Source organism: Prunus dulcis, chromosome 1 (genome assembly GCF_902201215.1).
Source record: "Prunus dulcis chromosome 1, ALMONDv2, whole genome shotgun sequence".
NCBI classification, from domain to species: domain Eukaryota; kingdom Viridiplantae; phylum Streptophyta; class Magnoliopsida; order Rosales; family Rosaceae; genus Prunus; species Prunus dulcis.
In genome coordinates this window covers 7,098,374-7,125,560 of record NC_047650.1, presented here as the reverse complement: position 1 = coordinate 7,125,560, position 27,187 = coordinate 7,098,374, and the positions used below count along the sequence as shown (strand labels likewise).

The following is a 27,187-nucleotide window of genomic DNA, read 5'->3' as shown; positions in this document are numbered from 1 at the left end:
TGTTTCTGATTTCAAGTAGCAATGATTCCTGAAAAAACAAAAATCTAAAATCCAGAAAAGAAAAATAAATGATTGAATTGTTACAAGTATTTATCTTGTTTATGCATTAGATTTGAATGTATCAAGCGTGGCCTCTTATATTAGATTTTTATATATTGAAGTTTGAATTGATAAAATTTATTTGTCTTGAATGTTATATTTTTAATTAATTCGAACAAGTAAAATCTAAATTGAAAAATGAGAGTGAGTCTATTACTTAAGTGAAAAAAATAAATTATATATGTTGCACTGATACTCCTAACTGGAGGGGTATACTCATATTTGATACTCCAATGCTCGTATCTGATATGTCGATACTTGTATCCAATATACCGACACTCTCATCAAATTTGTGGATATTTGTATTCAATATATCGATACTCCTACTATCTTCCGATATAGTTAATTTTAAAAAGTCCATTTGTAAAGACCCAACCTCTTCTTCTTCATAGAAGCTAGGTCTTCATTTCATTTGAGAGAGAATAACCAGAAAAGAAGAAGGAACAGGAAGAAGGGATTAAAAGCTATCATATCTACCTGTGGTGAAAATGATGAATGAAGTTAGAGATTTAAGAAGTGGCTTCTCAATGTTTTAATTTTGTTTTGTTTTGCTTTTATTTTTATTTTTAATGATTTGAACAATCCTATGAAGACTTGTATTTTGAGTTTTGTTTATGTAGACTTATATTTTGTGTCTAGTTTTATGTTTTGACTTATGATGGATGATTATAACATGATGCATGCAATTTTAATTTTTGCTATTTATATTATTTTAATCACCGTATCGGTGCTGTATCCATAACCTAGTTTTAGAATTTTGCCATATCATATCGTATCGGCATATCCATACTAGTACCTATACCCGTGCAATATAATTTAAGGACCTATTTTTTTTTTACATTTACCCTACCCTAAAAAATTCTGGAACGGCCTGCTAACAATATTATTCAACTAGTTTGGTGGATCAAAAAATATTTTGATTTGAAACTAATTTAAAGCATTCTAGCAGCATGACACATGATGGAAGTTACTCTATATGGAAATTATTGGTAAAAGAGAAAAAGTGTTGTGGGGTGAGATGGAGAAAATAAGTGTGTGAACTTTAAATTATTGCATAAAGAGAAAAAGTGTTAGGGTTTTTTTTTTTTTTTGAGAAATTCTATGATTGCATTCATAATTCAGCCAAAAAAGTCACTAGCCACAAAAGGCCAATACAAACTAGCCACAAAAGGGCCATTACAATAACGGAGCGGCCTAAAGTGTTAGGGGTTTAGATGGAGAAAATAAGTGTGAACTTTAAATTATTGCAAAAAGAGAAAAAGTGTTAATGAGTGAGATGGAGAAAATAAGTGTGAACTTTAAATTGTACACGTTTCATGTGGTTAAACTTATTTAAATTTTTTTGATGTCTCACGTTTCATGTGGTTAATTATATATATTTTATTTCTTTTTGTTTTTGTTTTTGTTTTGCAGGAGTTGATGACGGTAGATTTACTTGGAAAGCGTCTTGCATTCGAAAATTTTCTTTATGATTCTCATGGAGTTGTTGAGGTGCCCTGTTTAGCTTGTTGAGATTTCTTATGTCTTTTCCCCAAAGAATGGAAAATAAAAATTACTTTCCCATATTTAGTTTGTGTAGAATTGAAAATCAGACTTTATTTAGTTTAAGACATGAAGCTGCAATTTGTACTTTTTAAATAATAAAAAATGATCGTTCACCCACACTCAGTCATTGAATTAATTTAATGGCATGTTTACTAATCTATAATTGTGTTAGGAAGAATTGAATTGAAGATGAGTTGGATTGAGGAGACATATGGATTGAGGGGAGGTAGATTCCAAATTCCTATTGAAGTTGTTTACTAAACTATATGGATTGAGGGGAGTTAGATTCCGGATTCCTATTGAAGTTGTTTACTAAATCATATGGAATTGGGATAGGAGTGATACTAATTACTAAAATGTCCTTATTGTTAGGTTAAAGTAGATGACAAATTTGGAATTTATAAAATTGTGTGAGGATATAATGGGTAAAAAAGATGAATTCCTAATGGGTTAGTTCTACAGGAATTAGAATACCACATCCCACCTAAGAATTGAATTCCTCCAAAATCAGGAATTCAATTCCTAATTTTGTGTGGGCGCCATTTACTTTTAATTCCTTGATGTGAAGTAAACGGATGATTCCTCCATTGGTAGAATTCAATTTATAATGAGAATTCTAATTCCTAATTAGTAAACACACCATAAATGTATTCTAATATATTAACACAAGAACTCTCTTAAGATATATCTCGAAGATCTAATATGACTGTTAGTATTGAAGATGATTTCATGGTAATAATACCAAAGTGAGTTGCTGTAAAGGTGTAGTAAGTGACATTTCGAGAGAAGCTTTTGGAGGGTCACACTCACACATATGTATATAAATAAGAATTTATATTCTAGTTAGGGAGCTGATTTTCTCACTCTTCTTTTATTCATTTAAACTCTCTTTATTAGAAATTGTATGTTCTCACTTCTCTTTTGTCTACTTACACTCCTTTTTTTGTTATAATAAAAACTATTAAAAAACAAAAGAGAGTGTAAGTGGACAAAAAAAAAAGTGGAAAACTCACCACCCTCCAGTTATTGCTACGTATTAATTGTAAGTAATCAAAAGCCTAAAATTAGTTGACACTCAAGGGGTCACATGCAGCATATTGATTTAGATCCAGAATATTGCTTCCGATACCAAATGAAGAAGACATACGTCTATCACACTCAGCAAACGCCATACAATAATTTTTTCTCCAGCACGTACAGATTTCTGGGGAAACGAAGTTCTAGAAAAATAATCCTATAGTTTTGTTGGTTAAGAGTATTTATTTATGTATTCGAGGTTCTAGATTCAATTTCTTCATCTTGTATAAAAAAAAAGAAAAAAAAACCATATTTATTTCTTTTTTTGATATATATATATATATACATATATATATATATATCAAATATTTTCCATCCAGCAATTTCAACTAAATAAATGAGTGAAATAATTTAAAAGCAAGTAAATAAGCTAATATTGCATTATTAGTTTCGTCTGTAAGTGTGAGCACCACGTTTTGTTTACAGACTGTACTTGGTGAATGATTGGTAATAATATAATGCAATATTAGCTTATAAAAATGCTTGCACTCTATATAGCTGGCAAATCAGGAAGTACTAAGAAATAAATTTTCCATGTGTTAAAAGAAATGCCACAAAGACATGAGCTAAAATAATGCAATCCCCCCAACATATGATGCTGAAAACGCTGAAAATGAAGCCCATGTCATGTGCATACAAATGAGATTTGCGCTGCAAATTAATTAATGAATTAATTATTACTTGTTATGTGATGCCAAATTAATCAATCATAATTAATAAGTAACACTTTACCATGTGGATGGAAAACCAAATTTGCTAGTCTTAAAGAAAGTTGAGGTTCAAAATTAATTGATAATGGAGAACTAAACTTGGACTGAGTCCCTTAACTTTTTAACGTAGGCGAACATTCTCAACAAACCTTGGTGGGAGAGACAAAAACGTTCACCTCAGTCAGGTAGTATCTACCTCAATTTGAGTATGGATGCTAGAATTAAGTAGCCTACTAGGCAAGGATATTTACTATGTATAGAAAGCATGGGATATGGTAGTTGTCATCCTTTTCCCAAAACAGATGTTTTTTTTTTTGAGCAAATGGGAGATCCTTCAACAAACTCCCATCAGGTGCAACAACCAATCCACGATGGAGTAATTGTAGCATGCATGCATCTAATCTTCCAATACTTAGGAAAAGGAAAATATATAAACAAATGTTATGGCAAATTTGACCCCGCCCTTCCAACCCCACCACCAAAAAAAGAGGAGAAATGTTATTATGACAAATATGAGCAACTTCTGTCAAGAAAATTGGAAAGTTCGTATTGCCAGTGTTCCAAAAAAAAAAAAAAGAATAATGCTTTTTTCGTTGTTTACTAATGTTGTTCAGTCACAATTTAATACACGTGTTGAAGAATAATTAAAATAAACAATAAATGCATTTTTGAAAAAAGAAAAGAAAAAAAACATGTGTTTATTTATGGTTGAACCACATTAATAAGTAACGTACGTGGTCCAGGACAGGAAGAGCGGATATTTATCTACAAAATAATGACAACCTCAATTTCGACGTTGGTTAATTATATGCTTGGGATTGGGACTTCTTCAAGTTGTATGTATAAATTGATGAAACATCAACATTGGCTGCTCCATCTAGTTGTTGTCGTTAATAATTATTCCAACGGGTCCAGTTCAGATATAAAATACAAAAGTCAAGCCAGAAGCATTCATATTCTACACTTTAACACTGGTAACAAATCAGGAGGCTACACTTCTTCCACATCCCCCAAAGAAAAGCCACCTACCATTGAAATATGTTTCTTCCACCGAGATAAAAAAAAATCATATAAATTCCTAAAGTCGAGATCAGAGTTTTCGTCCATGAAAATAATGATAAAGGTTTCTTTCACGTGCTTAAAATCAAAAAGGAAAACGTGTGGTACATGATAGTTTTGCATATTGGAAGAGATGGGTTCTGTGAGAGCATATATTTTCGCCTCCAATCAGGGCACGCCACGTGGAAAAGAAGATTATCTCTTAAATTAATTAATTAAACCAGTTTATCTGGCTAGTTAATTAATTGGGATAAATATCTCAATTAATATGATATTATCTTTATTTAAAGAGATAATATCATTAATTAAGATATTATCCTAATAAAGAGAAGATAATATCATTTAATTCAGATATTATCTTCTTAAGAGATAATATATTTAATTCGGATATTATCAAAGCCGACTCGATCCCTACGAAACCCTAGCCCCGAGGCTCCTATAAATAGACGACCTCATTCATCATTCAAGGACTTCAGAAAACCTACTCCTTATACCCGAGAAAAATACCCGAAGCTCTCTCTCCCTCTCCACTCTCCATATTTTCTCCACACGGCTCCGGCCACCCGGTTTACACCCTACATACAACTCCGTACCCTTTGCTTAGCTATTGTTTTCCTACAAACACTTGAACTAACTTAGGCATCGGAGGGCCTTTGGCCAACACCCCCCCGGGTGTGGTCTATTTACTCCAATCTTTTTTACAGGAATCGAGGAAGAGAGAGAAGGAAGATCGAAGGTTGAAGGATCCAGAAGCGAATATTCTCCCGTGAGATTATTTGCACAAACATTTGGTGCTTTCATTGAGAGCACGAGTTATACTCAACGCGTGCTCAATGAATTCGTTCATCCTATTTTCCAATCCACCGAAGCCTTCCAAACAACCATGGTTGGAAGCAAGCGCACGAGGAGCAAAACCGCTGCTATGGCTTAATCTGTGAAGGCCCAAAGCTACTCCTCCCACGATCCCACAATCGACATGGCGGCTCCACCACCTCTCGCTGCCATGAACCCTCAACAGCTGTGTGTGACTAAAACCACTGTGCCACCTGCCGGACTCGCAGCGAGGACCACCGCACCGGCCTCCGCCGTCACCGTACCATCTCAAGGCCCCTTGGCCGGACCTAGCCACCTTCATAGCACCACCTTTGAGCATGATGGAACCTCACATCTAGTTGGGCTCACTACCACCGCCGACTTTGGCCCAATCTTGGAGCAACTTCAACAATTCCCTCCATTGCCTCCACGCTCGACGCATGCTCTCACGTACACATCCAATGAAACCCTAGCCCGTGTGCAATTGGGCTCCACACATCTCTCTCATCCCGATCCACGAAGTCAAGTAGACCTTAATCTGAGAGTTGACCAGCTAACTCAGAGAATGGACGACCAAAACAATTTGATGAGGCAGCTCCTCAACCAAATAAACTTGGCTCAAAACCTTGGCCTTGGACAACAGGGCGAAGAGAGAAGGATAAACGAATGCGCCGATAGGCAGTTCGGCGAGAACCAAGCAGGTCAAGCACGGGTAAGCGGATAAGGAAATGCGCAACAAATAGATCAGCTCGCGGACATGTCGCAAGCATCCGCAAGCCACACTCAGAGCAGACGAAGTTTCCAGTCCAGATTGAATTTAAGGACCAACGTGCGCGATAGGCTGGGCCCAAGACCTGACATCCACGCTCGGCTGGGCTAGCAGGAAGACGTTCATGAAAGGCTAGGCTCCCAGGGAGGTCAACTTGACGGCCATCGAGACGAGGATCGAGAAGAAAGGCGCTCTGCTGCTCGCTCGCAGAGAAACATTCACGAAAGGATAGGCCCCCAGGGAGGTCAACTCGACAATCATCACAATGAGGACCGTGAAGAAAGGCGCTCTGCTACTCGCTCTCGAAGAACCAATTCTCGTCGCCAAACTACTGGAAATCCCTCACAAGCGCAGTCCACCAACACGCCGCCTAGACAGCGCAACCGAGAAGGTCGACCCTCGCAAGCCAATGAGGAAGTCAATCTGCATCGTCTAAATCGCGAAGGTCATCAACGTGACCGACTAGCCATGCGTGCAGAAGACGTTGAGAAGCTTGTGAATAACCGACTTCGAGACTTAAAGATTGGCGGAAATTTCGAAGATGCACTACGCATTGAGGTAGACCGAGCAAACTCCTCACCTTTCACCGTCAAAATTGAGCAGGCGGCTCCTCCGAAATGATTCTCAACGCCCTCTTTTACATGCTTCAAAGGGGATTCCGATCCCGAAAGCCATCTGAAGATTTTCAAGAGCCTTATGATCCTACACAAAACTGAAGAGCGCTAATGTGCAAGGTCTTTGCAATGACTTTGCGAGGAGCAGCTCAGGACTGATTCCACACCCTGCCATCTGGGTCGATCAGCAGCTTCAAGGAGCTTGCTTATGTCTTCACCAAAGAGTACACTTCTTATCAGACGATCAAGAAGAACCCTGACCATCTGTTCAACGTGCACAAGAAGTCTGATGAATCCCTCCGAGACTACATCAAGAGGTTCAAAGCAGAGAGGGCAAACATTGTAGGATGTGATGACCAAATTGCATCCTCCGCCTTTAAGAGGGGGTTGCCAATTGAATGTGAGCTGTATCGCGAGCTGACCATCTCTTCCCGCCAAACATTGATAGAAGTCTTTGCTACAGCAGAGCGCTACGCACTATGAGACGACGACCAGATTGCAAGCAAAGAGAATGGCAAGCGCAGATCACAGCCTCAGGAAGGTGCTCCAGCAACAGAGAGCTACTCCAAATTCACTATCCCGATACACCAGATCCTAGCTCAAGTAAATGACATGCCTTGGTTGAAGAAACCATCACCTTTAAAGGAAACCTAACCAAGAAGGATACCAGTAGATACTGCACATTCGATGAAGGGTATGGTCATTATACAAACGACTGCTTCGCCTGGAAAAGGTACCTCGAAGATCTAGTCAAGACGGCATTGCAAGGAATTCATCTCAAGGGGGCTATTCAACAAATCAAGGATTGTGAAGCAACTAACAATGAGCCTCCACGAAAAAAGCCATATGGATCAACACGATCCTAGCTTAGTCTAAGAGCCCGGGCTGACCACCAGGGGGTAGAAGAGAAAGATCAAGCACGCGACTTTCGTCTTCCAAGCCGTCACTAGCTACCAAGTTATGGAAGACAAACCTTTCATCATCTTTCAATGGAAGGAAGTTCCAAGCAATGTAGTCACACAGACATCAATACAAGTTCAAGCTTTTCTTTCCAATGGAGTGTTCACAAAAGCAATCGACACGTCTCCTGACGTAGGCCAAGCAGGCCACTCTCATCGACACGTCTCCGGACGTAGGCCAAACGGGTCATACACATCGACACGTCTCCGGACGTAGGCCAAACGGGCCACTCTTATCGACACGTCTCCGGATGTAGGCCAAACGGGCCACTATCATCGACACGTCTTCGGACGTAGGCCAAACGAGTCATACACATCGATACGTCTCCGGACATAGGCCAAACGGGCTACTCTCATCGACACGTCTCTGGACGTAGGCCAAACGGGCCACTCTTATCGACACGTCTCCGGATGTAGGCCAAACAGGCCACTATCATCGACACGTCTCCGGACATATGCCAGACAGGCTACTATCATCGACACGTCCCCGGACGTAGGCCAAACGGGTCATACTCATTGACACGTCTCCGGACGTAGGCCAAACAGGCCACTCTCATCGACACATCTCCAGACGTAAGCTAAACATGCCTGCATCCCCTGCAGGGGTGGACTTGTTCACCTTGGGATTAGCCGCTGACGTTGCAGAAGAGCCCTCGGCTCAAACCTATAACTCTCTCATCTTCTTGGTCACCGCCATCCTTACCTCCAAATGAGTCAACGACGCTGAATCTACTTCACGCTTGACATCTCATGACTTAACTGCTGGATCATGATGATTGGGTAGATGAGAAGACCTCCCAATTCGACCTCCATCCTTTGACTGGTGCAGACGACCGAACTTCGAAGAATAATATCTGCATCTCATTGCCTCATAGTAGGTGAACTAGATCGCGCACGGACTACTTTACAGAGCAGATCACGGTCTCCAAGCTTGTCTGCAGGAGGCTTGAGTGGAACGTCCCAAATATTGTGCATATCGCCAATCTGCTTGCTATCTGCACCAACGAGATGTTTAACTCTAGCTGACGACGGGGGAACATCTCATACTTGACTCTTCTCAACAGAAAGGATCCTTGGCTTCTTCCTTAACGGTGACACATCCTTCGCCCGCGAAGTCACAGCTTCATTTATTGAAGACTTGACATCAGCCTTCCTTCTTTATGGGAGCTTTGTGGGAGCATATATTTTCGTCTCCAATCAGGGCACACCACGTGGAAAAGAAGATTATCTCTTAAATTAATTAATTAAACCAGTTTATCTGGCTAGTTAATTAATTGGGATAAATATCTTAATTAATATGATATTATCTTTATTTAAAGAGATAATATCATTAATTAAGATATTATCCTAATAAAGAGAAGATAATATCACTTAATTCAGATATTATCTTCTTAAGAGATAATATATTTAATTCGGATATTATCAAAGCCGACTCGATCCCTACGAAACCCTAGCCCGAGGCTCCTATAAATAGACGACCTCATTCATCATTCAAGGTACTTCAAAAAACCTACTCCTTATACCCGAGAAAAATACCCGAAGCTCTCTCTCCCTCTCCACTCTCCATATTTTCTCCACACGGCTCCGGCCACCACACACGGCTCCGGCCACCCGGTTTACACCTACATACAACTCCGTACCCTTTGCTTAGCTATTGTTTTCCTACAAACACTTGAACTAACTTAGGCATCGGAGGGCCTTTGGCCAACACCCCCCGGGTGTGGTCTATTTACTCCAATCTTTTTTATAGGAATCGAGGAAGAGAGAGAAGGAAGATCGAAGGTTGAAGGATCCAGAAGCGAATATTCTCCCGTGTGATTATTTGCACAAATAGGTTTGCCTTCAAATATGACCATTTCAGTACAAATGGTGCCATGCACAAACCGCTAATCCTTGTACTTTTTTGATATAATTGATATTTTATTTTTCTAATTTAAATTAAGGGAATGAGGATTTGAATTTGGATGCAGCGTAAAAATTCGCTTTAGTCAGCTAATATTTGCCGCCCTTGTAAACTTTATGTAATAGAAAACTATAACTATATACTTGATTTCATTTCGTTTCATATGTATGAGCTAGAGTAGTGCTAAATTTGGTGATGAAAAAAATTGTATTAACCTATATCCAATGGGTTCTTTAATATTAGTAAGTTTCTCTCTTAATTTTTATTTAATTTCCAATTTCAATTGTTATTGTTAGCTTTTTATAATTTAGGGTTTGGGTGTTAAATTTTTGATTTTAATGATGACTCGTTTTTTTTTTTTTTTTTTTTTTGGTTTAATCAATTTACTTGATTTCTGTTTTTATATAGTTTAGTTATCAACATACAAATCGTATACGCAAAATCCTTCATTTGGCGGTCAATTATAATATATCAAGCGCTGCGCAGAGGGCAAATTTGAACATGCGTTTGAGTTTAAGACTATTAATATTGGTTAAGGCAGCTTAATTTCCTTTGATAACAACATTGCATTCCTCACCGTCATTCCAAGATATTTAACAATATTAATATTGCCCCTTTTCTCCTTGACCATATCTACACGAAAAACCCTACTTATCAACGGCTACCTTCCATTCAAAACACGTTTACTGTCCATGGTCCATACCAACTAGCCAACTAGTCATTGAACTTTCCAAATTCCATGCAATTAAGGACTGGCTCTCTCTCTCTCTCTCTCTCTCTCTCTCTCTCTCTCTCTCTCTCTCTCCCCACAAACACACAAAGGAAAATGAGTTCTCTCAACTTGTAGGACTCAGTTGTTAGAAACCACATGTGCTCTGTCAATTGTAGCCCTCATATATAATCACACCACCTCAGCCATTACGATGGCAGCTAGAAATAAGCACGAGCAACTTCCTGAATTCGATCGAATGTTTTTCGTTTTCGAACAAGATTTACAACAGCCAGGATATAAGGAGCATTTGCAGGGGATTTAGGAGGAACAGATATATTGTTGGAGAAGAAGAAGGCAGGGGATTTGATTTGTTATTTGGCTTCTCTCAGAGTTCAGAAACATGGGACTTGCCAGCAACATAGGGAAGTACCAGCTCGGGCGGACCATTGGAGAAGGTACTTTTGCCAAGGTTAAGCTGGCACTGGACAGCACCAATGGCAAGTATGTTGCCATCAAGGTCCTGGATAAGCATATGGTCATGGAAAGCAATCTCAAGAATCAGGCAAAACTCAAAATCAACCTTTTGATTTGATTTGTCCGTCTGTTTGTTTTCTTGGACAAAAAGAAAAACTGAACAAACTTGTTATCCCCAAATTTCAGGTACAGAGAGAAATTAGAACCATGAAGCTTCTAAACCACTCCAACATTGTAAGGATACATGAGGTATATATCTTTAGCAGTTACAAAAGTTTGGTATATACAAATTTTGAGTTCAATGAATTCAGAGATTTTGTTTCGAATTTCGATCATAGGTGATTGGTACAAAGACCAAAATTTACATAGTAATGGAATATGTATCTGGAGGTCAACTCTCAGACAAGATGGTGAGACTCATCTACCCTTCATCTCTGAGCCAACGAGAATTTTTTGGGTAGCTAGCTTTTTCATGTGTATAGTAATTTGAATTTCTTTTGTTTTTTTTTTTATTTAAAAAAAGTCGTATGCCAAAAGATTTAGTGAAGGAGAGGCAAGAAAGCTTTTTCAGCAATTGATTGATGCAGTGGACTACTGTCACAACAAAGGTGTATATCACAGAGATCTAAAGGTGAGTAAAAACTAGAACACAACCATGCGCATCATTTTGCGAAAATTTCCCACAGGGGAGGACCAGGAACTGACAAGGACTATGGCATATTATACAGCCAGAAAACTTGCTTTTGTGCGGTAAGGGGAGCCTGAAGATATCCGATTTTGGACTAAGTGCATTGCGTAAGGTAGAGACAATTTTGCAAATTCCTTATGTTCTTGAGCCATTATTTATTTACAAGTCCTAAAATCTGACAATAAAAATTGGTGCTTTGCTGAAATTCTGATGATCAACAGCCTGGTGACCTGTTGTCAACAAAATGTGGATCTCCAAGTTATGTTGCTCCTGAGGTATGTAGCAAATCAAATTACGTTTTGTGAAGTTGTGCATAGAAAGAAAAATTATCAGCTCAAAATGACTAGCCATTGTAATGTACAAAATTCATACCTGAATTTCACTTCGTTATGTGGTTGATCGCCTTCATTATTCATGAACAGCTGCTTGTCAATAAGGTCTATGACGGAGCAGCTGCAGATGTTTGGTCTTGTGGAGTGATTCTTTTTGAATTACTTGCTGGTAATCTACCATTTGATGACTCTAGCTTGATGAGTTTATATAGAAAGGTATACTTCAAAAGCATCCAATAAGCAAATCCCCATTTCGAATACAAACAAATTACCTGTATCTGAAACTTCTGCCCATGGATAGATTTGCAGAGCAGATTACACATTTCCAAAGTGGTTTACAGAAAGCCAAAAGAAGCTGATCTCCAGAATACTTGATCCAAATCCTGAAACGGTATAGCTCTGCCACATTTGTTCCACGCTTTAAAGCATTTTTCGTTGAATAATGCAAAATTTACCGTGTTGACTGATCATATCTTTCATAGAGTACATTGTCTGATATGCTTCCTTTATCAAAGCAGAGAATAACAATACCAAAGATCATGGAAATTGAATGGTTTCAAAAGGATTATATGCCTTCATGTGGAAACAATAGTGACGATAAAATACATTTAGATGATGTCAATGCTGCTTTTGATTCAACTGAGGTAAGCTCCACCATAATAGCACTAGAGAGGAAATGCTATAATCACACTTTTAATACCAAATGTCATATTTGTGTTAATGTTGTTATTTGTTCCTCGCAGGAGAATGACATGGAGACAAAAATCCCAAAATCCGCAAGTTTTATAAATGCATTCCAATTGATAGCCATGTCAAATGATCTCGATTTGTCAGGTCTTTTCGAGGAAGAGGCAAGTCCGCTATGAAAAGAAATAGATTTGCTATAATATCTATCCTGCTTTTTTTTTTTTTTTTGGGGCGTATAATGAATATTGTTGAACTGCAATCTTAGTTTAGGATGAAAACAAGCAGAAAACAAGGATTGGATCCAAGCTTACGATTAATGAAACCATAAAGAAAATAGAAGCTGCTGCAATGGATGTGAGCCTTTCGGTCGAAAGAACGAAAAACTTAAGGGTACAGGAAACTTATATTATTGCTTTCTTTTTCTTTCCTGTTTTCAGAGTTCCTGCAAACTAATGATTTATTTTCATCAGATGAAAATGCATGCAAAACAGATTATGAATAGATGCTCTAGATCATATGTTGACATATCAGCAGAGGTGAGTAATTGTCATACATTTGTCTGACTCATATCATATGAATGAAGGATTTTAATTTCAATCTTTTGTATGCTGACGAACTCGAGTGGAAACTGGCAGGTGATTGAAGTTGCTCCGACTAATTGCGTCGTAGAAATATCAAGATCTGCGGGGGAGCTCGGAACATACAGAGAAGTATAATGACCATATCCATGAGCTTGTTTTTGCATTTAGAATTTAAGAAATTGTTTACTTACTCAGACAACATTATGTTGAAAATGTTCAGTTCTGTAAGAGTTTATCAAGTCAGCTGAGAGAGGAACCTGCTGTTTCAACACAAATGCAAGAGGCTGATGTGGTCAGCATTCAAAGCCAAAGTATCCCAAAAAAAGAAAGGTATTATTCTGCAATGATCACTACAAGTATATAACATGGATTGCTGCAGCTGGCTGACAAACTATTTTTCAATCATTATATGCAGCTCTGAAGAGACAAATTCCAGAAAAATTAAAGACCACCGTGGCTATTCATCGTCTTGAGTAGCTTCTTCTTGATTTTTTTGTTTTTTGTTTTCTCATGACCAAGTTACTGATGGTTCCTAAAGGAAGCTGTAAATGCAGATTAATACGAACCATAAAAAATAAACCTGATTTCTGGAAAGCTTTTTTGCTCGCTGGCCGGAAGAAAAGAAGAGCAGAACGTTTTGATTGCTTTCAATTCTATTGTGTATTAATTTTTATAATTTTTACCTGTTGTACTGCTCAGACAAAATATGTTACCTGAAGATGATAAGAATTAAAATTTACAGGCACCTTGATTTGTTGAAACCAGATTTATATATTTGTCCAAAGATAGATTCATATTCAAGCAAAAACAGCTTTCTTAAACGATCCAAAAGCACTTTTCTCTTCTTGTTTACAAAACACGTCACAATCCAAAAGCACTATTTTCCTGCTGTGACGAAGGCAATTTTCGAAGATTTACAAGTTCTAGCCTTGATTTTTTTTTTTTTTTCCAGAGTAGATTTGATTTTTTATCTACAACCTGACTCCATATTCAAGCTCCAAATATACTTTCTTCAACAATCCAAATCAATATAGCTTAAACTAGTTCAGCATAACAGATCATATTTTAAAACCATTATACCCTGTTTTCTCCATGAACTAATTGACCCATTGTATCCCAAACTAACAAATTTATATCATAATCCAAACAACAATACAAATCTTAATACAAGCTATAGTATGAAATTTAAGTGCCATGTTGGTGGTGGTGAGGTTGGGGTTGGGGTGATGTCAGGGATGGGGAATGCTGGTGGTGGTAGCAGTGGCAGCTGTAGGGGCAGCGCTATTGGTTCCGGTGGTGGTGTTGAAGGTGGCAGTTATGGTGGTGGTGGGGCTGTTGTGTGGTGGGTGTGGTGACAACAGCGTGTAGGTGGAAAGGTTGTGATGGTGGCATGGCATTACTAGTGGTGGAAGCAAGGGAAAGGTAGTGGCGACGGTGGAGCCAGCAGCAGAGATAAGCGGTGGAGACAGGGTGGCGCTAGTGGTGCTAACTGGCGAGGATGGTTGGTGCCGTCGCAACCACCACAACTGGCACTGGCAAGGGCAGTGGTGATGGCAGCCGTGGCATGCTTATGGTAGTGGTTGCAGTGGATGCCGTCCGTGCTTGTCGTGGCGGTTGTGGTGAATGACTTTTTTAATTAAAAAATTCTCCTACTACATAGAACTCCTATTTCCTCACTAAATTTTAGAAGCAAGTTTAGCAGTGGATAAAGTATGTACAGCTACTTAAAAGTTCAGTACAGTTTCTACTGCTGTAATTGGTTGGTTCTTAAGAAAGGGTACTCGGACCATACGGCCTCAAGGCTTCCAGTCACTGAGTTAATTCCTACTGACGTTAAGAGCATGATTATCTTCACAACTTCCTCAAATGTGGCCAAATTTTTTGTGCCAGATTTTCAAACTGAGAAACCTTTTATCATTCTCAAGTACAACATGAATAACACAGCCAGTGCGCAAGGACTACTTTTTCTAATACAAAGTTTATCAAAATTTCAAGGGCCAAGGAGATCAATTACAAACTACTAATATAAATTGAAGGCTGAAATAATTCTTTAAGAGTACATTTTGGTTACACCGCAAGTTACGTAAATCAACTTTAAAATGAAGTCCAGCACAAAATGAGAGTCATCTATTCCATGGCTTCAATTTAATTACAAAGGGCCAGTATAAGGGTTTGATTACAAAATAAAGGTATTCATGCAGAAACTAACAACTTGGACATGGCTTGCAACAATAATGAGACCTTACATACATCTCTGCATTTACATTTGACAAATATACATCACAATATCAAATATACATCACAGTATCTTCATAGGTGAAAATGTACATGACAAGCTTTAAAATTGATAAATTTAATAAAGCAGCAGTCTAATCCATTGTTGAATCACGTATTGGAAGAAATAAAAAATCAAACTTAAAGAAGACTTAGAGAAGGAAGTAATCTATCATATGGAAAACCACATCTGCACCATCAGAATTCAACCAGTAACTCTTCACCTGTATGGGCACGAGGGAGTAGATATATATAAGAAAAGGAAAACACACAACACCAAATGCTTCTCTATGACAATAAAGTTGTTACTAGTATAGTTCATTAGGAACTTGGACAAGTTCTATGCCTTAAAAGGGGTTAAAATCTAGAAACTAACTTCTACCATATAGCAGTCTGCCTATATATCCGCTCAAAGTTAAAATGCTTCCTTCAGTATTTTGTATAAAACCAAAAATTATCTGTGCACATGCCACCAATTAGTCATAGCCATAGAGCCAACCAAAACTTGCCTGAATGGTATTATGAGCAATATATCGTTGTCGACTTTTTTGAAAGCTGACATCCACACGTTCCCAAGGTATCTGAGTAAGGCCTCTAATCATCTCCTCTATACACAAGAAATGAAAAATACTATTTAAAACTGGAAGTAAACCAGAAAAGAATTTAAATATATAACATAAGACAACCTGAAATCATTGTAAGAAACAGTACTCTGTCCTGAAGTCAATTATGAGGGACAAAGGGAACATGTGTAACAGGCGGTAAAAAGCATGTTGGAAAGGAAAATTAGTATGTATCTGGCACTGCTGCACTCAGGCAACTCTGACTTCAGGCTTTGAAGTGTTGTTTAAGGACAGATGAGTTATGTCATTCTCATTGCATATAAACCCCAAATACAGTAATACAGCAGAGCCTAGAAGAAGGTGACTCGCGCAGACAGCTGACTCCTTTTCATGATCTGGCCTGGCCGACCCAATCATGATATTGAAGGATAGGACCTTTTCTCAAAAAACGAAATACTAAAGTTATAAATGATGAAGAGGTTGTCATTAGTTTCCCCTTCTGTGTCTCCCATGATGACCACTCCTATTTCTCTCCTTGCCCAAATAACCGCTATTCCAGTGTCTATTAACATGATAGTGTGCAGAATGCATGGTTCAACAAGAAGTATCTATGTACGTTAACACAATATAAAGACTACTACAGAATACACCACTGCTGTCCTACTTGCCCATCTGCTAATTGTTTTACCATTTCAAAAAAATGGCCCATGTCTCTGCAAAAGGCCCATTGCTAGGCACACAACTTAAACAGTTTTGTCCTTATTGGGTGGAAAGACATAAACTTAGGACCTAACCAGCCACACAATCTGGCCCAAAGCCCAGGTCCCTGAGTTATTCCAACAGTTAACACAACCAAGCAGATAAAAAGTTTGACAAACCTTCCAAGTCTATTTTTTGGTCTTGAGCACATGAAGAGGCTTTCGTATGAATATCATCAAAAGTTTCTTGCTTGACATATACAATATGCGGATATCTCTCATTGGTTCCAAGGAGATTGGACTGCAAATAAGCAATGAAAAAAAAAGTATTGGAGTGAGTTTGGAACATAACCGATATATAAAACCTGAACAGGTATGACGTGGAAAGGGAAACAAGGAAGCCTTACCTTGGGAAGTTCATCTTGACGCCGGATTGAAGATGTTCTCCACCCAACCATATCTTAAAAATCAGTGAACTTAAACAAGACATTCATGGTTCTAAACATATAAACAATGTATGAGAGATATCAATATTTTCAAAGCAATATAAAGCCGAAAAAGGATACGATCGTAATTTGCATTAGCATATGCCACACGGCGCTTAAATGCACGTAATGCTGATCTGCGCATGCCAGAGAAAAATATTGTATTACCATTGACAAAACTGATTATAATTGAATGTTTATGAAATCAATGAGCATTATGGACATAGTATTACTAACATGAATTTTAGGTCATCAGAGTCATTAACCATTCGAAGAAGAAGAGGAGGTCTGCCATCATCATCATCTGTTAGGAAGAGATGCTTCCCGGATCTCCCAACAATAAAGTGCGCAGTTTGAGAAGCTCTTCTCTCAAGAAAAGGAAGACCACAGAGAAATGGGAGCTGTGGAAACAAAGTTAACAAAACAGAGTTCAAGTTCACAAAACAAATGTGATAATCAATTAGAAATAGAGGTGTATAATAACAGTGCACAAATTCTCTATATTTACTGAGAAGATTCTCTAATATAGAATGGAAGTAACAAATACATTAGGAAACCTTCAACAACCAGCCACTTGTCAACACTACATATTTCAATGCTTATCTAATCAGTTGTCAAACCAAGCATATCCTTCAAATCACAAAACGAATTACTAAAAATCAATAGTAAACATTTGAATGATAAATAAAAATGTAGAAACTTGAGAATTTAAATAGAATATAGAAAATAACTAAACATATAGAAAAAAGAAGGCTCGCTCTGTGTCTCTGTCTCTCACTCTTTCACACATGCGCACACACAGACACTCACACACACACTATGAAAGGACAACAGCTTCCCTAGCCAACACCTTTGTTCTCTCTCTCTCTCTCTCTCTCTCTCTCTCTCTCTCTCTCTCACACACACACACACACACACACACACACACACACACAATGAAAGGACAACAGATTTCTAGCAAACACCTTTGTGTGCATAAATGTTCAATTTTTGTTTATCCATAGCAAACACAACAGTTACTTGATCTACCTGTTTACTTCGACTATGAAAGGACAACATCTTTCTAGCAAACTCCTTTGTGTGCATAAATGTTCAATTTTTCTTTATCCATAGCAAACACATCAGTTATTTGATCTACCTGTTTATTTCCACTATGAAAGGACAAAAGATTTCTAGCAACCACCTTTGTGTGCATAAATGTTCAATTTTTGTTTATCCATAGCAAACACAACAGTTACTTGATCTACCTGTTTATTTCCCCTTGAACCAAGATGTGGTGTTGCGAATGTTATAAAGTTCATTGGTTCCAGTCCAGCAATTGTACCGTGGTGAGGCTTGTCAAGGGATTGTGTCAAATTATTTGTATGCCCTTCAATTAAGCAATTACCATTATGACCTGAGGGTTCAGATTTTGGACAACGTTCGTAGAGCCTCCCGATGGCATACCTTGCAACCAACCCTCCTAAAGAGTGAGCCACAAATGATATTTTCCGCACCTCAGACCTATTTCTGACAACAGCTAACACCTGCATCACATATTATTCTAGAATTCAAGATTTTAATAAAGTTCAAATAAAAACTTTCTAACATTGGTATTTGTCTTTGCAGTTTTCTCATATTGGTGAGTACTATACATGTCAATTTCATTAAAAAAAAAAATACCCACTTGAGGATAGTTTCATAAACCAAGGGAGCTACGCTAAAACATGAGGACAAAATATGCTATTTCCAAATACCTCTTCGGCTAGCCTTTCACCCATCATGTCAACACCATCAAATGTCATCATTGAAGAGTTACATTCACTGCCTGCGGGCAAAATACCAAGTCAGAAAAATCATGCATTCTGGATAAGACTGTGATTCCTACACTAAATTTGCAGCAAAGGAGGAACTTGTAGAATTTGATTTTTTTGATTATTAACAGCTTTTATACCGTATTACAGCATCAATAAACAAATATCAGATACAGAAGAGCATCGGCAATTATTATTATTATTTTCAAATGAAAGACAGAAGCCATCTTGCTTTAACTTTGCAAACTATTATCTCGCTTTAAATCAAACTTTGTTCGGATTTCCTGGTTTATACAAGACTATAGATGGGCTAAAACATAACAAGGTTTAAGCAAGACAGATGTCATCCCAGCAAACAAATTCGAAATTCCTCTCCCATCTTGAAACACCAAAGTGTCATCGAGAGGAGCCTCAAGCATTGTCTTCATATTATTTGATTTGAACTTTGTGTTGTAAATTTGTCTCTGCGAATGTTGGCTTGTTTAACTCTAATGGTTCAACTCAACTACACCTTTGATATAGTTTCATAATTGGAGTAATTGGGAGTTGGGGGGATAGGGGTACTCTAAGATGAATTTTCGAGCATGGGCAGTGGAGGCAGGGCCAAGTTGCAGGTGGTTGATGGCCATGCCCAATTCATTGCGAGCCAAAGATAATTCATTTAATTGATTTCATCTTTGATTTATTAATGGAGAATGCTACTTATCCCAACTTACATGTCCCAAGAAAAGGTGCCACACCCTTGCTTAAAAAAGAGAACAATGTGTAAACTCTAAAGTGAGCATACCATGAGTGTGGAAAGGAAACGTTGGGAATTAAAGTTGGGTTGTTTACCATTGTGCCTTATTTGACCTTCACTGACACGTTCAATTCGTTTGAACATTTAGTATAAGGTGGATGGAGGAAACTACTGCCAGATGTATTATGTAGTTCAGATTCAGAACAGACTTGGAAAGAAGGAATAAATGTTTACAAATAGAAAAGAATCTAATATATTTAATTGCTTAGTATATTTGGTGCACATGTAGAGAGGAAATCATAAGTGACAAGAAGCACTCACGGTGCACAATTACTTTATCAGGAAGCTTGTTCACAAACTGTTCTGCAGCATATCTCCAGTCTGAAGCACTGAAATCACAGAAAAATTTCAAATGAGATGCAGCAAAAGCATGCTTAAAAAATGACAAACAGCATGATTAGTCAGGGAAGGACAACATAAGAATTTAGAATATTTACAAAGGAGTATCTTTAATAGAAAGAAGATATATACCGTTTGAAATCACAGATGGGTACAGAAGATAACGCTACAAAAGTAATTTGAAGGATGAGATTCAACCAATTCTTTGTCTGTGCATCCCTTTTGAGGGGCAGGCTTTGAGTTCTACACCATTTTATATAGTTTTTCTTTTTCACAAGGCTCTACTCTATGTTAAAAACAGGTTTACAAAAAATTTGAATACACAAAAATTGAACCATGAAAATCCTACACTGTTGAAAGAGAGAACTGAAGAACCCAAACCATGAACGATTCAATTCATTTAAAAAGATATAGGAGTGACAAATTTATATCAAACTAGACAACCTGATAGAGATGCAGCAACTAGTTTATCCTAAATGCCCAGCGCACACACACAGAGACTATTAAAAATCCCAAAGAGGCAATAGTAAGTTTAGGGGTGTAAGAGCATCCACCGTCCACAATGATGCTCCTTATGTTCTAGTTAAAATTTAGCTAACAACACTAGAAAGCTATTTTAGGAGCTCCTTATAAAAGTTCAACTCCAACCATGCTTCCTAGTTTATGGAATCATAAATGATTTATTTCTTTTTTTAGTTTAGCATAAATGCTCCCTCTTCATATAAAAAATAAATTGTTAGCATTAAATAAATACTTAAAATACCATTAAAGTAAAGAAGCATTTAATTATAGAAGCCACTAGGAGTCCTTTCTCTCTTCTCAAATTTAGGAGCTCCTAGAGGTGTCCCTATTTTAGGAGTTGGATAGGGAGCATGGTTGGAGGTGGGTTTTCTCACTTCCTCCCTAAATTTTATCTAAGGAGGTGGTTTGGGGAGTCCATTGTGGATACTCTAAATGAGCCTATGCAGCACGGATACACGGTGATACGGAAAATCTCTAAAAACTAGGATACAATACGTCATGGATATGACAATTAAAAATATATATTAAAAATTTAATATGTAGTAATATATATAATTAAAAAATATTTTAAATAACATTCATTTCAATCAAACTTTAAAGATTTTAAAAGATCATCCAAAAACTCTAAAAAATTGAAAAACATAGGTCTCAATCAGGATCAAATCTCCTTCATCCTACAGCCAATCAGAGTTTCTGTATATACTTTATGTACAAGTCAACTGTAAACAATATAAAGAGTTGCAATACAATCAAAAAACCCATCACAGGTTATTCTCCAGATTCCTATGCCCATCTAAATTTCTACAGACGTATCTGACCGTGTCCGGCATGCTGGATACACGTATCCGTGTGTCAGAAAACGTATCCATTGTCTCCAATATGTATCCGATGCGTATCGGAGCGTATCGTATCCAATACAGGATACAAAGCTAAACTGGCATATCCGTGCTTCATAGAAATGAGCTAAACCAAGCCAAGTGATGGAGTGTTTAGGCTTGGCTCAACATAAATGTACTCGAGCTTAGCTCAAGCTTGGCTTGAATATTTCTTTCCAAGGTTGAGCTTGGTTTGGTTTGAATGTGGGATGTGCCAAGCTTGAGCTTGTCTTGGCTTCGCTTGGACATAAGCAAAGGATGAGTCTTACTATGAGCCATCCAGCACTCAAGTCGAACTCAAGTGGCCTCGTCGTGATGAAATTTGAACTGCTCACAAGTTTTGCAAATCAAGCATATCAAAGTTAAAGCTTGATTTGTATTTTTTTTAACAAGCTTAATATTTTCCTTGATTTTGGCTCGTCTCTTTCACTGAGTCGAGCTGTCAAAAAACAAGCAGAGCACAATACAAAACCCACGTTTCTATTAGTCTACAGAATAAAGTACTGAAAGCAATCTTAATTATCTTTTAGATTGCTTCATTCCAATGAGGCATACCATTTCCAATTCTACTTTAACAATCACATATATAACTATAATTTTACACATATCTCCACATATACTGAAGAAAAAAAAAAAGTACATTTTATCAACCCACAAATTAAAATGGGAAAGGCGAACCTGCCGATGATTCCATTGACCATAATGACAAGATGTTCAGGCACAGCGCTGCCCTTGGGGTTGGCGGCGAAGACATCCTCGCCGCCGCTGTCGATCTCCACCTTAATCTCCCGGCGGCTAGGGTCCCTGAAGCAGCCTCCGCCGCCTATAATTCGGTTCAGCAACTCCATCCGGGTCGGGTTTACCCACCGCCTACGCTCAGAGGACCGAAACCCTAGGTTGCCGCTGCAGCAGAGGGCCTCGCAAGAGCGGTGCTTTCGGGTCGGGTTGGCAGCGTGGACCGTGGTTGCGGAATGGAGGGGAGAAATGGCCGCGATCATGTGTTTTAGAGAAAGAAAGAGAGAGATTGGGGTATGAAAAAGCGTTGAGTAAAGTATGAGCAGTGAAATGGAAGCTGCTGTCGATGAAAGCAGTGAACGAATGTAGGGCGCGGTTTTTTCTTTTTTTGTTGGTATATTCAGAAATCAAATAAAAAATTATTTAATATTGATCCTTTTTCTATTTTTGTTTTGATTAAATCAGCTTTGCAAATGGTCTGTGCATGTTGTGAAAGATCAATCCAGTAATATAAGCACGTGGTCTTGACCCAAAAAATCATTATATAATCACGTGGTATTATTTTTGGGCATTTCAGTCAATGATGACCCAGCCAAGCGCCTGCTCTGATGCTGCAAGATACACAAATCCCTTAGAGCAACTCCACCTATGAGGACAAAGTCTAAGAGCAACTTCAGCACAAGGAGTTTGGCCCGGGCAACAGGCCCCTTGCAGCCCAAGTGTCCCTCCAGCGCAGCCAAAGCAGCCCGGGCAAGCTGCGGGTCCCACGAGCCCGGGCAGGCCCAAGGGCGAAAATCGACTGGGCTCGAGCCCGAGTTCAGGTGACGCAGCACCAACGGTAACCTGCCACGTGTCAGCACCGGGTGGCTCCGATTGGAATTTTTTTCAGCAATCCTACGGTTCTCATTTTTTTGGCCAAAAAAATTTTAAAAAAATCCGAAAAAAGAAATTTTTTTTAAAAAAATACCAAAAATTTATGTATTTTTTCCCTATAAATACCTAACCATTTTATCTACTTTCAACACCAAATCTTCATACAATTTCTTCTCCATACAATATTTTCTACTCTCCACTCACATAATTCATTTTCCACACCAAATCTCCATACAAACTCATCTCCTTCCAATATTTTTTACTCTCTACTCATATTTTCCACTTTCCACACCAATTCCATACAAACTCTTCTCCTTCCAATATTTTTTACTATCCACTCACATTTTTGTACTACTTTCCATTTGTAGAAAATAAACAAATGGCATCTTCTGTTGAAATCGTAGGCTCGTGGTCAACCCAGGAAGATATTGCATTGTGCGAGTCTTGGGTGAGCGTTAGTCATGACCCTATCACGGGCAATGAGATGAAGTTCCATCATATGTGGAGCAAAATTCATGGAGAATTTTGTCAAAGATCGGGTTCCATTCGGACCGAAATGGCTTTGTCTAGTAGATGGAAAATTCTAAACAAAGAGTTAGGGAAATGGAGAAATGCCTTGACAAAAGCAAAGGAGAACATTCGGAGCGGTGCGAATCTTTCCGATGAGGTAAAATATTTTTAATTGCCATTTTAATCAATTTAATGTAACTTTTTTTTATTGCATATTCTATTTATTTTTTGTTGCACAATGTTTATTTTATTTTTGCATTTCCTAATTGGCTTTATTTATTTACATAATCAATTTTATTCTTGCATTTCAAAATAGTTTATAATTTCATGCATAATCTTTATTTTTGTTTTTGCATTTTCAATTTGTCTATATTTATTTACATAATCAATTTTATTCTTGCATTTCAAAATAGTTTATAATTTCTTGCATTGTATATTTTTTTAATGCACTTCCAATTATTTATTTTGAATAGATCATACAAGCACAAATGTGGTTCGGTGCCACGGGGCAAGGGAAAAAAAGTTTTGTGCATTTCCAATGTTGGGAAATTGTCAAGGATTGTTCCAGATTCAAAATTATTCCTACTGCACCCCCGGTTGTGTTGCATGAGACGCCGCTCCACGAATCGCCATCAACCGATTCGCCATTAGACTCCCCAATGGAAACGGAGTCACCACTCCCCCGTCCGCCGAGACCTATTGGGAGAAAGGCGGCAAAGGCCAAGAGAGGGGCCACTTCGAACATTGATTGTGTTCAAATATTCGAGCAAATAGCTAAGAACAACTCTCTAAGATTTGAGAGAGACTTGAAGAGAGATGAAGCGGACAAGGCACGATTGGAAGCCTTTGCAATTGAAAAGCAACATGCAAAAGAAAAAGACGACGATGAGAGAGAGATGAAAATCATGGCCATGGATCCGAGCCATATGTCTCCTGAAACAAAGGCCTATTGGAAGCATAAACGAAGGGATGTGATGAGAAGAAAACTTTTCCATGACGACGGACCTAGCAATACGGATTGGCTAAATGATGAAAACCATTAGATTGTATTGTTGTATTTTTTTTATAATTGTTGTATTTTTTTTAAATTGTTGTATTATCCTTTAATTTGTTGTATTGTTTCTTTTTTATTCAATCAAAAAAGCATTCTATAATTGGACTATTTATTAAAAACATTTGAGCATTCCTCACAAAGATTAATTAAAAACAAACCTTCATTTATTGCAAACAACACACAAAACAAACCATACATAAAAGCATAATAATAAAAAAGACCTCGCAATAATTCCACAAAACACAACACACAAAAACAAAGCATAATTAAAAACAAAGCATAATTCCAAACAAAGCACGAATCTAGCCTTCATCCATTGTGATTGCCTTTCATCTGCCACAAGTGCTCGATCAAGTCAACTTGACGTCTTTCGTGAACATATGAAGATTGCATTTCTTGATAACGATCAATCATGGGGTTGTTGAATCGACCATCCTGAAGTAACGGTTCGGGCTCCATTGGTAGTCCATTTGGTCCCATCGGCCTTTCATATATTCTTGTCAACGCCGTGTTCATAGGATCGGGTTCAAACACCTCTGGAGCATCGTAGTCATACTCATCCTCCACAATCATGTTGTGGAGGATGATTCAAGTCATCATAATACTCCTCAGCACCTCCTCGTCTAGCATCCGAGCAGCACCCCTGATAATTGCCCAACGAGCTTGCAAGATACCGAAACACCTTTCCACGTCTTTTCTGTAACCTTCTTGAAAGGAAGCAAAGCTTCTTTCCTTCTCGGATTGGGGATTCGGAATTGTTTTCACGAATGTCGTCCACCTAGGATAAATTTCGTCGGCAAGGTAGTACGCACCAGAGTATACGGTATTGTTGATTTGGTATGTGACCTGGGGGGAATGACCTCGCAATACCTCGTCGAACACCGGGGATTGACCAAGGACATTGAGGTCATTCTGAGATCCGGCAACCCCAAAAAAGGCATGCCAAACCCAAGTGTCGAATGAAGCTACAGCCTCCAAAATGATACTTTTTTGGCCCTTCCGATTCCCATACTCTCCTTGCCACGCAGTAGGACAATTCTTCCACTGCCAATGCATGCAATCGATGCTTCCGATCATTCCTGGGAAACCTCGAGCCTCTCCTTTTTGTAGAAGCCTTTGCAGGTCCCTCGAAGTGGGTTTGCGAAGGTACTCCCTCGTGTACAAATTTTCCACTGCATCACAGAATCTCACCAAGCACTCTAGGATAGTAGATTTTCCCATCCTTGCAATCTCATCCCCCTGCTCTGCAGATGCCCCATAAGCAAGCATCCGCAAAGCAGCTGTAAGTTTTTGCTTCGGGATAAGACCCAAAACTCCAACAGCATCATGCTTTTGAATGAAGTATGTGTCGTAATTACAAATATCATGCATGATTTTTTGGAACAAATGTGGCTGCATTCTATATATCTCTCGAAACTTATGAGCAGGATATAACGAATTTGGGATAAAGTAATCCTCCAAGAGATTCTTACCCCGAGACTCTCTGCGTCTGTCCACATTCGGGGAACGACGACGATGGTGTTGGCTTGATTGATTCATCATACACACCGCCGCTACTTCAAGCATTTCTTCCTCTTCTTCATCGGCGTCCCGATCTTCTTCCTCATGTCTACGCTGGATTTCTTCCCATTCTTTCTGTTGCCTCTCCAACACCCTCCTGAAGTTTGACATTGAGAGTATAATGTGTTTTGTAAAATCTGAGAAATGAAGGAATATATAAGAGATGGTGTGAGAGGAGTGGTGTTGATGGTGTAGTTTTATAGAAGGATTCAGAAGATAGAGATGACACGTGGCACAATTTTAGAGGGTGAAAATCTTATCTGAAATCTGAGATCACTATTTGTAAAAAAATATCTGAAAATCTTATCAGACATGGGACACGTGGCACAATTTTAGAGGGGGAAAATCTTATCTGAAATATGAGATTATAATTTTTTAAAAATATCTGAAAATCTTATCTGACATGGGACACGTGGCACAATTTTAGAGGGTGAAAATTTTATCGGAAATCTGAGATTATAATTTTTATTAATGAATATCCGAAAATTTTATCTGGAATAAGACATGTGGCAACCGAGATTCTCATCCGAAAATCGTATCCAAAAATTTAATTACAAAAGATTATCAAAAATTAATGATTTAAAGTATAAAAAAATAGGAAATAAAGTACAATGAATAGTAATTGCCCTAGACTTGCCCTAGACTTTGCCCTCATGGGTGGAACCACAAATGGCAAGGTTGATACTATTCACGTGAATAGTAGCAGCCCTTGCTTGCCCTTGCCTTTTATTCGGTCTGTTTTGTTTGTTTGTTTGTTTTTCTGTTTTTAATTTTTTTAAATTAAATCTTTTAGTTAACTTTTAAATTATAGTAAAAATGTTATAAAGGCTCTTTTTAATAGCATTTAAGGAAAAAATTAAAAAAAAGCCACTGACACTGGAGCAGAGGTTCCATTAACCACTGACATTGTTTGATTTTCATTAGAAGCTTGAAAATCATGTACACATTGTTTGTTAATTTGCCATATGGTCTGTAGTGTGAGGACGATACAGTGCAAGCGCATTCCACATACTTTTCATTTTTGCTAGATGCTCAATGAAGGATTTTCCTTGGTGTGACATCCCAGCAATGTCGTTTTGCAATTG

The 27,187-nt window shown here is 38.1% G+C and overlaps 2 protein-coding genes across 2 annotated transcripts; one reads left to right on the top strand and one right to left on the bottom strand.

Moving 5' to 3' along the window:
• Positions 1 to 10,489: 10,489 nt before the first annotated feature.
• On the top strand, positions 10,490 to 13,792 carry LOC117615731 (CBL-interacting serine/threonine-protein kinase 21-like). The gene is made up of 15 exons (XM_034344872.1): positions 10,490 to 10,822; positions 10,921 to 10,983; positions 11,073 to 11,144; positions 11,258 to 11,365; positions 11,463 to 11,534; positions 11,644 to 11,697; positions 11,845 to 11,970; positions 12,056 to 12,145; positions 12,273 to 12,398; positions 12,498 to 12,605; positions 12,712 to 12,831; positions 12,912 to 12,977; positions 13,077 to 13,151; positions 13,243 to 13,352; positions 13,438 to 13,792. The coding sequence occupies exons 1-15, from the start codon at positions 10,661 to 10,663 to the stop codon at positions 13,493 to 13,495; spliced, it is 1,410 nt and encodes a 469-aa protein (XP_034200763.1). The 5' UTR covers positions 10,490 to 10,660; the 3' UTR covers positions 13,496 to 13,792.
• A 1,238-nt stretch (positions 13,793 to 15,030) lies between these two features.
• On the bottom strand, positions 15,031 to 22,487 carry LOC117615153. The gene is made up of 10 exons (XM_034344170.1): positions 22,049 to 22,487; positions 19,896 to 19,963; positions 18,779 to 18,849; positions 18,290 to 18,568; positions 17,280 to 17,443; positions 17,124 to 17,179; positions 16,965 to 17,017; positions 16,738 to 16,858; positions 15,806 to 15,903; positions 15,031 to 15,520 (listed from the first exon to the last, which is right to left on the bottom strand). The coding sequence occupies exons 1-10, from the start codon at positions 22,366 to 22,368 to the stop codon at positions 15,449 to 15,451; spliced, it is 1,302 nt and encodes a 433-aa protein (XP_034200061.1). The 5' UTR covers positions 22,369 to 22,487; the 3' UTR covers positions 15,031 to 15,448.
• Positions 22,488 to 27,187: the final 4,700 nt, after the last annotated feature.